We start from the raw sequence: 14,358 nt of genomic DNA on the forward strand, positions 1-14,358 counted from the left end.
GCAGGTGAAAAGGAGACTGTATCGTTTTCGCACACTATGTCCTTGCTTGCTATAGAAGGGTCCAAAGCAATCCATTCCACAGTAGGTAAAGGGTGGAGATGAATTTACTCGCTCTGGAGGGAAATTGGCCATTTTCTGTTCTTCTGTCCGTCTCTGAAGCTTTCGACAAACTACACATTGGCGAAGATAAGATGCAACCGTCCTACCAATTCCTGATATCCAGTAACCCCTTGTCCTGATCATACTGAGAGTCATCCCCTTGCCTTGATGCTTGACTTCTTCATGACAGTATGCTATGATCATCCTTGTAACATGATGTTTCTTTGGAATGATGGTAGGGTGTTTGACTGAGAGAGGAAGACTTGAATCACAGAGTCTACCTCCAACCTTAATCACACCATCGCTGTCCAAGAAGGGGTTGAGGTGATGTAGCTTGTTATGAGGTGGCAGCTGACAACCTTTCTTCAAAAGCTGCACTTTCTCCGAGTATGTTTGTCTCTGCAGATTTTGATAATGAGGCACTCTGCTTCTTCTCTTTCCTGCACTGCAGAGAGACCATTTGACTTATCCTTGTTGATCCTTCGAAGAATGCCAGCCACTGCACAAACGGCACAAGTCCAGGACGAGAACTTTGTCAGCCAATAGGTAAGAAAATCTTGTTCTACGGTTTCCGTGTTTAGAGTCCGTGTTTCCTAAACTTCTGGATCTCCGACTGACAGTTCCCGGAGCCACCTCTTCTGAGAGGTCAATTCCCCTTTACCATAGAAATGCAGGGCCGGTAAACCAGTTCGATGATATTAGCTCATTGACAAAACAACCTCTAGAAGCACGATCCACAGGATTCTGGTCGGTAGGGACGCATCTCCATTGCCTTTGATGCGTGTAGAGATGTATCTTCTGGATACGGATGGCTACAAACGTGTGAAAACGTCGAGCCACGTTATTGATGTGCCCTAGTACAACCTTTGAATCAGTCCAAAAATGCTCTTCAATGTCCGCATATCCAAATTCTTCCTTCAAAACATTGCTGGGTTTCATAGAGATGACTGCAGCCCTCAACTCTTATCTTGGGATTGTGGTGACCTTTGTTGGGCCACACAAGATTTGGCCATGACTAGTGCACAGAGAATGTCTCCTTCTTCATTGCTAAGCCTCAGATATGAACACTGTCCATAACCGGTTGGACGGTGATGTAACTCATGTTTGATAACCTTTTCGAAGTGTGCTGGTGCGGAACTTCGGGGTATATTTATTTCTCCAAGTTGTTGAGGTCATTTTTCCATTTCTCCCACCATGGGCGAAGTTCATTGGTTAGAGGGTCATCCCAACCTGTTCCATGACAGCACATCTGCTGCAGCACTTCCTTTCCAATGAACAAAAAGGGGGCTACGAGACCCAAGGGATCGTACAGGGATGCAACAATGGACAATATGCCTCGACGCGTTGCGGGCTGTTCCTTAAGATTGGTGCTGATCTTCAGGCAGTCTGATTCAACCACCCAGGGCACAAAGTCTTCTGGCTTCTTCTGCCAACTTAATAGTCTTCTCTGAGCTGTCTGTACTTATGACTCCATCGTCAACATAGAAATTTCTCAGAATGAACTGAGAGCTTAATGGGTATCGGTCTTTATTTTCTGTTGCCAAATGCTTCAATCCGTAGTTCGCACAACCAAGCGATGAGGCTGCGCCAAAGATATGCACACTCATCTTGGGGCTGTGCACCGAGATCTCCTTTCTTCCACCAAAGAAGCGCAGGTAATACTGGTCCGACTTCCTCACATGAAATTGGTGAAACATTTTCTCTATGTTGCACATCAATGCAGTGGAGTGCAACCGGAAGCGAAAGAGTACGACGTTGAGATTGTTCATCAGGTCAGGATCAGTGAGCAGAAGATCATCCAGACTGGTTCCCTGGTACTTGGCAGAGCAGTCGAACACCACACACAGTTTGCCTGGGTTCTTGTCATGGAATACACCGTGATGAGGTATGTACCATTTTTCGCCCTCCTTCCCATCATCATGGACTTCCTCTGCATCACCCTTTTTTTATGACCTCCTCCATGAACTTGACATACTGTTACAGTGGGGCAAAAAAGTATTTAGTCAGCCACTGATTGTGCAAGTTCCCCCACCTAAAATGATGACAGAGGTCAGTAATTTGCACCAGAGGTACACTTCAACTGTGAGAGACAGAATGTGGAAAAAAAATCCATGAATTCACATGGTAGGATTTGTAAAGAATTTATTCGTAAATCAGGGTGGAAAATAAGTATTTGGTCACCTCAAACATGGAAAATCTCTGGCTGTAACGTCTTCTGTAAGAAGCTTTTCTGTCCCCCACTCGTTACCTGTATGAATGGCACCTGTTTGAACTCATCATCTGTATAAAAGACACCTGTTCACAGCCTCAAACAGTCAGACTCCAAACTCCGCCATGGCCAAGACCAAAGAGCTTTCGAAGGACACCAGGAAAAGTATTGTAGACCTGCACCAGACTGGGAAGAGTGAATCTACAATAGGCAAGCAGCTTGGTGTGAAAAATCAACTGTGGGAGCAATCATCAGAAAATGGAAGACATACAAGACCACTGATAATCTCCCTCGATCTGGGGCTCCACGCAAGATCTCATCCCGTGGGGTCAAAATGATCATGAGAACGGTGAGCAAAGATCCCAGAACCACACGGGGGGACCTGGTGAATGACCTGCAGAGAGCTGGGACCAAAGTAACAAAGGTCACCATCAGTAACACACTACAACGGCAGGGAATCAAATCTCGCAGTGCCAGACGTGTTCCGCTGCTGAAGCCAGTGCATGTCCAGGCCCATCTGAAGTTTGCCAGAGAGCACATGGATGATACAGCAGAGGATTGGGAGAATGTCATGTGGTCAGATGAAACCAAAGTAGAACTTTTTTGGTATAAACTTAACTCGTCGTGTTTGGAGGAAGAAGAATACTGAGTTGCATCCCAAGAACACCATACCTACTGTGAAGCATGGGGGTGGAAACATCATGCTATGGGGCTGTTTTTCTGCCAAGGGGACAGGACGACTGATCCGTGTTAAGGACAGAATGAATGGGGCCATGTATCGTGAGATTTTGAGCCAAAACCTCCTTCCATCAGTGAGAACTTTGAAGATGAAACGAGGCTGGGTCTTCCAACATGACAATGATCCAAAACACACCGCCCGGGCAACAAAGGAGTGGCTCCGTAAGAAGCATTTGAAAGTCCTGGAGTGGCCTAGCCAGTCTCCAGACCTCAACCCCATAGAAAATCTGTGGCGGGAGTTGAAAGTCCGTGTTGCTCGGCGACAGCCCCAAAACATCACTGCTCTCGAGAAGATCTGCATGGAGGAATGGGCCAAAATACCAGCTACTGTGTGTGCAAACCTGGTAAAGACCTATAGTAAACGTTTGACCTCTGTTATTGCCAACAAAGGTTATGTTACAAAGTATTGAGTTGTATTTTTGTTATTGACCAAATACTTATTTTCCACCCTGATTTACGAATAAATTCTTTACAAATCCTACCATGTGGATTCATGGATTTTTTTTCCACATTCTGTCTCTCACAGTTGAAGTGTACCTCTGGTGCAAATTACTGACCTCTGTCATCATTTTAGGTGGGGGAACTTGCACAATCGGTGGCTGACTAAATACTTTTTTGCCCCACTGTATGTTGCTTTTGCTTAGCAACATAAAGGTCTTGATGATTCCCAAGACTTCTGGGAAAATACTACGTGGACTGACAAGGCACAAGTTAGACTTTTGGCATTAAAGTAACACAGCATTTCAGAAAAGGAACATCATGCCAACAGTAAAATATGGTGACGGTAGTGTGATGGTGTGGGGCTGTTTTGCTGCCCAAGACCTAAAAGAATTTCTGTAGTAAATGGAACCACAAATTCTGGCGTCTCCCAAAATGTCCTGAAGAGAACATAGGCCATCTGTTTCTGACCTCAAGCTGAAGTGCACTTGGGTTTTGCAGCAGGAAAATGACCTAAAATACACCAGCAAGTCCACCTCTGAATGGCTTAAGAAAAACAAAATAAAGACTTTGGAGTGGCCTAGTCAAAGGAGATCTGCAAATTGTTAATAGTTTGTATTAACCCCCTAAGAAAACTCTAATATTTTTAACACTGAGGCAAGGACAGTAAACAATGGCAATGGCCCAGTCAAAGTCTAGACCTCAACTTGATTAAAATGCTGTGGAAGGAAATTATCACAGCTGCGAATGCCCTCAAACATCAATGTTGTAAAGAACAGTATAGCAAAATTTCTCTACAACAATGTAAGACGCTGATAAAGCCATACAGAAAATACTTATTGCTAGTAAAGGTGGTTCCACATATTATTGCATCATAAGGTGTACCTAGTTTGTTTTTTGTTTTTTTACAGACGCTGCTTCTCCCATCCACTCACAAATTGCTGCTCATATTGAAAGCGGGATGGAGGGTGGGTGAATAACTTTTTACACCGGTTTTTGTACCAGACTGTCAAGCAGAGGGGTTGCCAAACCCCCTATATCTTGCTCATCTAGCTGAATCTCGACTGCACTGATCAGGTAATATTCTGCACTTAATGCTGGCATTTAAGAATCATTTTCCCCCCACAGGCAAAAATAGTGCATGACTTGGCATTTTAAAGCAGATAATAAAACTTTCCTTAAATACAGCTCTCATCTCAGAGTGCTTTTTAGCTGCCCTTAGTGGAGTCAATTATCTCCCCACACTTGCTATTACTGAGACACTCTGAGCACCTTGCGCCTGAAAAGGTCTGTACACCATACTTTCGCAAAAATGTCACATTCTTAAATGCCTCTCAAATGTAGACCCTGCAATATCAGAAATGGCACACACGTGGTTTCTTTCATCCATTTGTTGCTTAACCAAGCCTCTTCACCGGGCCCGATGAATTCAAAGTGAATAGTAAAAATCCTTCAAAATCAGAAACCACGTAGCCTGTTGTATATTGATGAGTTACTTTCCAAAGCAGAAATGAACAGATTGTTATGAACAATGCTTTGAACAGACGCTAAATACAAGTGTTCTTTCCATGCTAACATAATAGAGGAAAGAACGCTCATATTACTTTTTCATATCAGTACTTTTGTTACCATGAAATGCAGCCCTGCTATTAGCCTAGAGGTTCTCCTATTTGATTGTTCTAAACTAACCGTTAGTTAGTTTATGTCTTCTTTATAATCAGCATGTTGTGGTTGGGGATAGCATTGAAAAATGTTAAAACAACAGAGATACATTAGCTTCTGAAAAATGACTAATCTAGGCAAAAAAAGGTAACTGAAGAAAAGAAAACTTTCATTTCATATACACTGAGTCTTTTGACAATCAATTTAGCTTTGCTCATACAATATGAAACTCTCTGAAATTCTGCTTTTGATTATTTTGACTTACTGTCTAAATAATTAGGATGAAATGATTCAACCTCTCACTGATCATTCAAATCTAACCCTAACCCCACACAGAAGTTTGGCTCTCAACTGTCATTTCTGTCTAAAGAAATCATCTGCAGTTAAGAATAGAATTATGTCTTAATTCACAAGGCTGATCATCAAATCAGCTTGGTATTTTATTTCACTTAATCACTCTAATTTAGCTCTTCTTAATGCTAGACAGTCTATTTCAGTAAATTTATTTTGTATACGAGTGTTTTTAGACCGTAGTAACTGCAGTGGCTTTAAAAGTAAAGGTAATTAAGAGGCAAGAATTGTATCACTTTTTTTCCCCAAGTAGAAGTACTTCAGGTGTTGGAAACAGGACTGGTTGTTGTAAAGAATTATTTTGGATGGAACCAGAATCATGTTAGTATCACTGATATTATCGGTAATTAAAAAGTGCTTTCTATTCTTGCTGATCACGCCTACTGCTTTTGCACGATAAGCCCAATTCATCCATACACAAACACTCAACAAAACCTTTTTCTATGGAGTGTAGTAGGAGTAAGTTGATGGATTAATTGTGTGTCTTGTGTGTGAGATTCAGTGTTTCCACTATGGCCTTTATAATTCCCTACCTCTGCAACAGAATCATTAAGGAAGTATTTGCTCCATAGAAAAGTTTAGTAGAAATCCATGGTAGATTTGAAAGATATGAAAATTCAGATGTAGTTATTAATTAGTTCGAGAGGCTGTCAAACATATGCAATGCAATATTATTCCGTACAAACAAACAACTAGACAAAATCTAAACCAAAATATGTGGGATAATCTCATTGTGATAATTCATAAATGTATATTAAACATATACAAACTTAGTATAGAAAATAAGGAAATTTGTGTTTGGTTGATGTTTGTTCTAACAATTCTTCTTGGTAATGCATTTTATATTTCGTTAGTTGTTTCCCATGAAATGGTGCCACATTTTTCAGGAAAATGCATTTGTGGGTTGAAGAGCAGGGTTGATCATGTGAGTTGCACCCATTAAACGCCATGCCATGCTTGGAAAAAATTCTCTTGAGTTTCTCTGATAAACTGCTACATAAGGAATGACAGTGTTCTTCCGTTTGTCATTCTGTTTCTCCCTACTTGGTGTGACCCTCTTTCCTGTGCATCTTTTCCAATTTGATAATGGCCCAGTTGGAATAACAACACGTTTTGAGATCTTTCTTTAAAAGGGTGTGCTCCTTTTCCTTCCCTTTTGCCTTACAGGAAACTTTATCTGCCTGGTGTTGGAGGGTCCTGATTATCCCAGTCTTGTGTTCCAGAGGGTGGTGGAAATCAAAGAGCAGGTACTGGTCTGCCTTTGTGGACTTCAATACACTTCAATGTTTAGACCCTCATCCTTTTTAATGTGCACAGTGCAGTCCAGAAACAGCTATTATCCTTCATTTCTTCCCTGGTGAACTGTTTCTATCCACTGAGTTGATCTGAAAATTGATGGTGACCCGGGTGTCATCCACATATCACCAACAGCTTTACTTTCTCCATGTAAAAGTTAAGTACTATAGAAAAAACACCATTAACTATGGCACAATTTAAAGGGAAATAAACAGGCTTTCCAAACATATAAGATTTACTGTGATTTACAACAAAAAAAAATAATCGACAAACACAATTTCCTTACCCTTCTGCTAACTTTATCTTTAGGATGTACCTGATTTTACTTCAAGTGGAAGAATAGAGGTTTCACTGAACTATCCCGACAGTGAGTAGGGAAGCAGGAGTTCTCATGCTGATGTTTATAACTATAAATGACTCTAACCCTGACAACGCACAGATGACAAAGGGACCGCTCAATGATGAAAATCATACTGTATAAATGATTAATTAATATGAGAGCGACTTTTTTAAATGTATGAAAGAATGGCCTATAATCAGTATTCTGCATGAGTAAATGGTAAATGGTAAATGGCCTGTATTTATATAGCGCCTTTCTAGTCCCCAAGGACCCCAAAGCGCTTTACACATCCAGTCATTCACCCATTCACGCACACATTCACACACTGGTGATGGCAGCTACATTGTAGCCACAGCCACCCTGGGGCGCACTGACAGAGGCGAGGCTGCCGGACACAGGCGCCACCGGGCCCTCTGACCACCACCAGTAGGCAACGGGTGAAGTGTCTTGCCCAAGGACACAACGACCGAGATTGTCCAAGCCGGGGCTCGAACCGGCAACCTTCCGATTACAAGGCAAACTCCCAACTCTTGAGCCACGATCGCCCCAGTTGAGTAAGTTATCAACAGTTTTTCAATCTGCATATACTTGAATATTAATTAATTTGATATACCTTTATTAGTCCCACAAGGGGAAATTTCATAAGGCTGCCGACCTATTGCACGCATTGGCGGCGCCATCTTACCCTCCGACCATACATACATTACACAAAACATCACATGGGGAAGACAGGTTAGAGAGGTATAACAATGAAAAATGCACCACATGAGGAAAGATAAGGTGAAAACTCCCCCCAGACTGAGCTCCAACAGGGAGATCAGTTTGAGAACAGAAAAAAACACCTCTGCACATGAAAAAACTCTTAATACACCAAAGAAACACATGACAAGCAACAGGGGTGGGTAAAGGGTGAGAGACAGCCGATTTAGACAGTACATCCGGGGCTGCGTGCGCTGGTCTCCTTGATCCACCGTCAGCATCGGAAGGGAATAAGCGTCGAAGGCGTTTGGAAAGGGAGGGGAGAGTGAGAGTGTGCATATCAGTGTATATGTATGTGTGTGCGTGTCCAGAGTTCAGCTGAGACAGTGTCCTTCGCCCTGCCAGGCTAAGTAAACAGTCTTCCAGCCAACCCAGGTGGCCTTGCATGGAATGGGAAGGAACAGACTAAACACAGTCGTTATCAGGGTGTTGTTGTTCAGCTCCAGCCTTGAGACTGCAGCTGGCGCCAAAGGGGTCTCCGCATGAAGTGATGGTGCTTTTTACTTTAGTGCGAACAGCTCATATGAATTTCAAAGCAGTTCTACAGTCCAACACTGGTCTCTCAATCTCCCGTTGGAGAGCCGCGAGCTTCGCCATACTTGCGTTCTTTGATGTTGTCATTTCTTGTGCTCGAGGAGCCGATTCTGAGAACTCACGGCAGTGTGCCTCCCCGAGATGTCATCCAATTTGCACCCAGAGATGTTATTCTGAGCTAGCCCTTCCGAGATGTATCCAGTCTGCAGTCAGAGATCTTATTCTGAGTATTCACAGCAGCCGTAGCCTTTCCAAGATCTTATCCGTGCTGCACTCAATGAGCCCATTTTGAGAAACTCACGCCTCTTCCCATCGTTTCAATCCCAGCGGGCAGCCTTGTGGGGGTTTGAACAGCCGGTTCCGCTTTCTTAATTCTTCGATAAGTCAGGGCCAAGCCAGCTCCGATCAGCCAGAACCCTGTTACCATGGTTCCGAATAAGTAGATATCTTCAGCACTCAGGCTCACCCAAGCCCAAACTTCTCGTTGAGAAAGGGTGTCAATTGCATTTAGGGACCAGTTGATCAAATCCATAATTCCTCTTTTAGGTTTTAGAGAACAGACTGTGAGAGAATGTTCCAGGGAAAAGTAATACAAAAAACACAAGACTAGACAAGGACATAAGAAGCTAAGGGAGAGGAGGAGGAGGAGAGGAGAAAAGTGTGACCGCCTTCGTCAAGAGCAACAGCAGAATGAATATAATAACAATATTTAATAATGTTACTACAAAAAGCATCAACAACAGCACGGATTCAAACTATATTCACTGCTTTCTATATCCATTTAATTGCAACCTGTCAGCATTTTTAATCATAACACTTCAGCAAATTTCTTTGCCATCCTAGTCATTCAGGAAAAATCTGGATTTCGGCGGGTACTGTGACTTTGGACAACCCACTTCACCACCTAGGTTGTGATTGCCCTGCTAAATAATAACGATAAATGGACTGGTTCTTATATAGCACTTTTCTATTCTGAGCATTCAAAGTGCTTTACACAACTTGCCTCATTCACCAATTCACACGAGCACTTATTTCTGTGAATGTGTGTATATATACACACATTCATACTCTGATGGATGCATCGGAGAGCAACAATTTCTTGCCCCAGGAAATTTGGCATGCAGACTGGATCATACGGTGAACAAAAACCAAACCTTCCGATTAGCAGGTGAGCTGCTTTACCGCCTGAGCTACAGCCATAACACCCTGCTACACTGGCTGAATGTGCTAGAATATGAAATGTGAATCATTGAGTAATTTATGTATTGGTTCTTAAAAACATAAACACAGAAGGTCTAAACAACAATTTAAAAATAACATTGATAAACTAGTATTCACCAGCTTACAAACACTTTTACTTTGTATTTAAAATGTCAAAGTAAAAGCACATTTTTGGTTTTGTTTTTTGGAATTATTTAGTTTGATGTGAATTTTTTAACTGGGGCAGTGATTTAAAGGAAATCATTTAAGAATATTATAATGGAAGTCACACTTTAGTGGAAGAACTGCCACTTACTTGTAGATAAATGTTTTATTTTATGAGTTTTTATGTTACAGTCAAAAAGAAGTAGTAGTTAAAATGAAGTTATAGTACCTCTGAACTGTAATTAACAACAGTCCTCAAGTTTCTTTCTGAGTTATACACATAGACTGTATGCACACTCACTTTAGATGAGGATGTGTCACACTCCTGGCAGATCCAGCCATATCCTGTCTGCTTGGGTGATTTCTTCAGTGGAGGGTCCAGACACCCAAAGTGATAGCAGAGTCGACACTCATCACACCTGAGATGCAGACAAAGGGGGGGCACACGTTATGTCCCAGACACTTAAAGCCTGAGTAGTCCTTTAATGATGAGGCCAGTTCAACAGTGATGGATGATGACAAGGCAGGTGTCAGTGAGTGAACTTTGTTAATGTATTCCAAATATCCTCTAATCACTCCATTCCCTTGACCTTACACAATCATTGTCTGCCCAGTGGTTCATATCAGTGTTCAGATAAATACAGGCCTTGGTAGTGCCAGTAGTGCCTATAAAACCCTAAGGAGCTGGAATATAAGCCCTCTGGTGAAGCAAAAGGGGTCAAATAACTTTTAGAGTATGTTTCACAGAGAAGACAATTGCAGCTTTTCAAACCAAAACTGAAAACTGAAATAAACAATCAAATTAATAGTTGATTTATGAACATAAGAACCTTTCCTGGAGTGTGAACACCTCCGAGCTGCTGAAAAAGGCCCAATAGAGACTGTACTTCCTGAGAATTCTCAGGAGGAATAACATCACACAGAGACTGCTGGTGTCCTTCTACAGAGCCACCATTGAGAGTGTTCTAACTTACTGCATATGCATCTGGTACACTAGCTGCACAGGGGCTCAGAGGAAAGCACTCCAAGGGATCATTAACACCGCCCAAAAGATCACTGGCTGCCCTCTCCCCACACTGGAAGTTCTACACAACGCCCACTGTTTTAAAAAGGCCCAAAACATCATAAAAGACACCTCACATCCTGGCCACTCCCTGTTCGAACTGTTGCCCTCAGGCAGACGGTACAGGGCAATCAGAGCAAGGACTAATAGACTCAAACACAGCTGTTATCCAACTGCAATAACACATCTGAATACTACAAAAAAATGTCCATCACGCCACTCTTGTGTTAATCTATGCACGGTCTGAAGCATGTGTGTGGGAATGTATGTGAATGTTTTACTGTTATATCTTATTAGTATTTTAAGTATTCTATCTATTTTATTTATTGAATTTTATTGTTTTATTTATATTTTGATATTGCTAGGGATGATGCAATGATCGGGGACCATTCTTAATTTCGTTGTTCTCATGACAATGACAATAAAGTTTCTGATCTGATTCTGATATTTCTTTCTTTTTTAGAAAATTAAATGTTCACATGCATAGAAATCTTGGGTTAGAATCACAGTGAAATTAATTTAGCATACAGATTGTAAAGTGGTAACATGGTTCTGTTCAAATTATAGAGATACAGCAACTTAAACTACAAAACCTCATTAATTAATTTAGTTTCCTTAACCAGTAGTTAACTGGGCAGCACAACGGTACAATGGTTACCACTGTTGCCTCATAGCAAGGGGGTTATGCACTCACATCTGGTGGCCATCTTGGACCTTTCTGTGTAGAATTTGTGTGTTCTGCCTGTGCTTACGCGAGTTCTCTCCTGTATCCTAGCTTCTTCCTACAGTTCAGAGACAATGAATGTAAACTTGAAAGATTGTAACAGGGCTAACACAGACAGACTGGCAACCTGTCCAGGATGAAACCCATCCCTTTGCCCTTTGACAGCTTGGATAGGCTACAGCTGGGGAGCGGAGGGGCTGGGCAATGCTGTGTAGACTCTTTCCTCACATAGCTAATCACCATTAAGTCACCATTATTGGTAGCTTACTAGCTAAACCCTGTAGATGTTTGAGACAGAGGTGTGGTCTCTGGCTCCACTGCAGGGGAGGGGTGATGCAGCGGGCTCGAGGGGCAATGCTGTGCAGGCTGGCAGGGCAGCTGTGTACAATGTGGTAATCAACTAGGTTTGGGCGGTATAAACAGTATACAGTAGAAACGATATGAATCTGGCCAAAGATAGAGATTTTGACTATACCGCTCTACCGCGATAGTGCATGTTTATGAGGTCATCAAGCTGTTCCTGTTTTGGTCGAAAGCATCGCAGCGGCTGCAAGCTAGCATGGAGCTTACAGGTGGGGAGGAGGAGGGAGTGCTCATAAAGAAGACCAGTGCGACGTCGGTGATATGGACCTGGTTTGGGTTTAAGCTGTCAGAAGTTGAGCAGAAAAATATCATCTGCAAATTATGCCAGGTGACAGTAATAGCGAAGAGAGGGAATACAAGTAATTGGTTTTATAACCTCAAAATGAAACACGTTTTGGAATATGAGGAAAACCAAAAACTGCGCCTTCCACAAATGCCCAGTCATTCAAGTGGAAAGAAAAAAGGTGGCCCTACACACCAGCAGACTGATTTTTTCCAAGCCTTTTCTAAATGCACATTTTACACTTTATTTTAAACAGTTTAGAATTTTGTGTTTTACCGATATTTTTTTTATTCCAAAATCTTTGTGCATTTATCTTCATTTTTATTTGTTATTTAAGAGTTTTGTGTTAAATTGTTTGGAAAAAGATCTGTTACATCTTAAAAAAATATTTGATAAGTTTTGTAATTTTTAATATGTAAAAGATTAAGATTAAAGAAAATTTAAGAAAGGTTTTGCACAATAAGTGTTCTTAAAATGGCATGCTATACTGTTCAGTCATTTTGACATATGTATACAGAAGAAAAGAATATATCGCGATATATGTCATTGCTGCACATGCTTCAAATTATACCGCAGTATGGGTTTTAGGCCATATCGCCCTACAGCCCTACAATCAAGACACCCATCATGATGAAGTGCTTCTAGAGGCACATTAAGACCCTGCTGCCACCCAAACTGGACCCACTCCAGTTCACCAATCAACAGATGATACCATTGCCACCACCCTACATCTGGGCTCTCATCCACCTGGATAATAAAGCCTGGAGAATAACCTTCTCTTAAACATCAGCAAATCCAAGGAGCACAAAGCAGGCGAGAAATTACGAGGCACTATATGTGGTGCGCCAGTGGAGAGAGCAGACAATTTCAGATACCTGGGTGTTAACATCACACAGGACCTTTCGTGATCCTGTCACATTAACACTCTGGTGAAGAAAGCCCGGCAGCATCTCTTCTTCCTCAGATGACTCAGAGACTTCCACCTACCTCTGAAGGTGCTCAAGAACTCTACTCATGCACCATCCAGAGCATCCTGACGGGAAATATCTGCACCTGGTATGGGAACAGCACCAAGCAGGATAGATGATCTCTCCAAGGATTGGTGCACTCTGCCGAATGCATCATTTGCTCAGTGCTTCCTGACCTGCAGTCTATTTACACCAAGTGGTGCATGAAAGACTTCTCCCATAACAACAAGGTAGTCTTCGCACTGTTGAGGTCAGGGAAGCGCTTCCACTCACTTAAGGGCAACACACAGAGAATGAGGAGGAGCTTCTTCCTCCAGGCTATATGGGCCCTGAACCAGGTGTAGGACTGGACTCTAAATATGTCTATACACCATCGCAAAATAATGTACGCCTGATCTGGGGCCTGTTCTTCGTACGTCGCTCACTACATCCAAGATCACATGACACATCCAAGACCAAACCATCGCGCTAACCGTGAGCTCGCTAATCCGGTTCCCCGAACACACCTGCTGTTGACGATTAGTACAGCTGGACGCAGTAATGTGACATCACTGGGTGTCGTAAAAGGGGCTACGCATCGATAGTAGAAACATTGATCGGCAACCCGCTGATTGGTCGGCGAAAATGTCGAAGGGGCGTGCACGGTATTTTCCGGCAGCAGAGCAAGAACTCATGAGTGCGGGATTTCAGGAGTTTCAGAGTTTAATTAAAATGCAAGAGAACACTGCAAAGGCTGCAAAAGCAAGGAGAGAGGGCTGGCAGAAAGTTGCTGACAAATCAAACTCGTAGGTAATTTAATAATAATAATAATAATAATAATAGATTGGATTTATATAGCGCTTTCCAAGGCACCCAAAGCGCTTTACGATACCACTATTCATTCACTCCCACATTCACACACTGGTGGAGGCAGCTACGGTTGTAGCCAGGCTGCCATATCGCGCCATCGGCCCCTCTGGCCAACACCAGTAGGCGGTAGGGTAGATCTATCATATGACACTATATTGTCCAATATCATATGGCATTATATTATATTATAATATGTTATATTATATCCCCTTTCACATTAGAGCCACAACAGGACCCACAAGAACATGGGAACAAGTAAAAGTGGAATACAGGAGTATTCTACAGAATGGTAATATTTATCTCTTAGATTGCTTTTC

General features: G+C 42.2%; 1 protein-coding gene across 5 annotated transcripts in view; it reads right to left on the bottom strand.

Annotated features, from left to right (window-relative positions):
• Positions 1-14,358, bottom strand: part of phf14 (PHD finger protein 14) — a 138,063-nt gene that overhangs the window by 34,606 nt on the left and 89,099 nt on the right. For 3 of the 5 annotated variants that reach the window (XM_085396840.1, XM_085396838.1, XM_085396841.1), the window contains one exon: positions 10,093-10,210. The exons of 1 other annotated variant lie outside the window; for it this stretch is intronic. In XM_085396840.1, coding sequence (XP_085252966.1) covers positions 10,093-10,210 — 118 coding nt within the window. Of the gene's footprint in view, positions 1-10,092; positions 10,211-14,358 lie in introns of those variants that run through there. One more of the 5 variants, XM_085396844.1, reaches the window with a different exon arrangement.

Source organism: Rhamphochromis longiceps, linkage group LG22 (assembly GCF_057381845.1).
Source record: "Rhamphochromis longiceps isolate RC_006_pf linkage group LG22, R_longiceps_female_GT1.1, whole genome shotgun sequence".
NCBI classification, from domain to species: Eukaryota; Metazoa; Chordata; class Actinopteri; order Cichliformes; family Cichlidae; genus Rhamphochromis; species Rhamphochromis longiceps.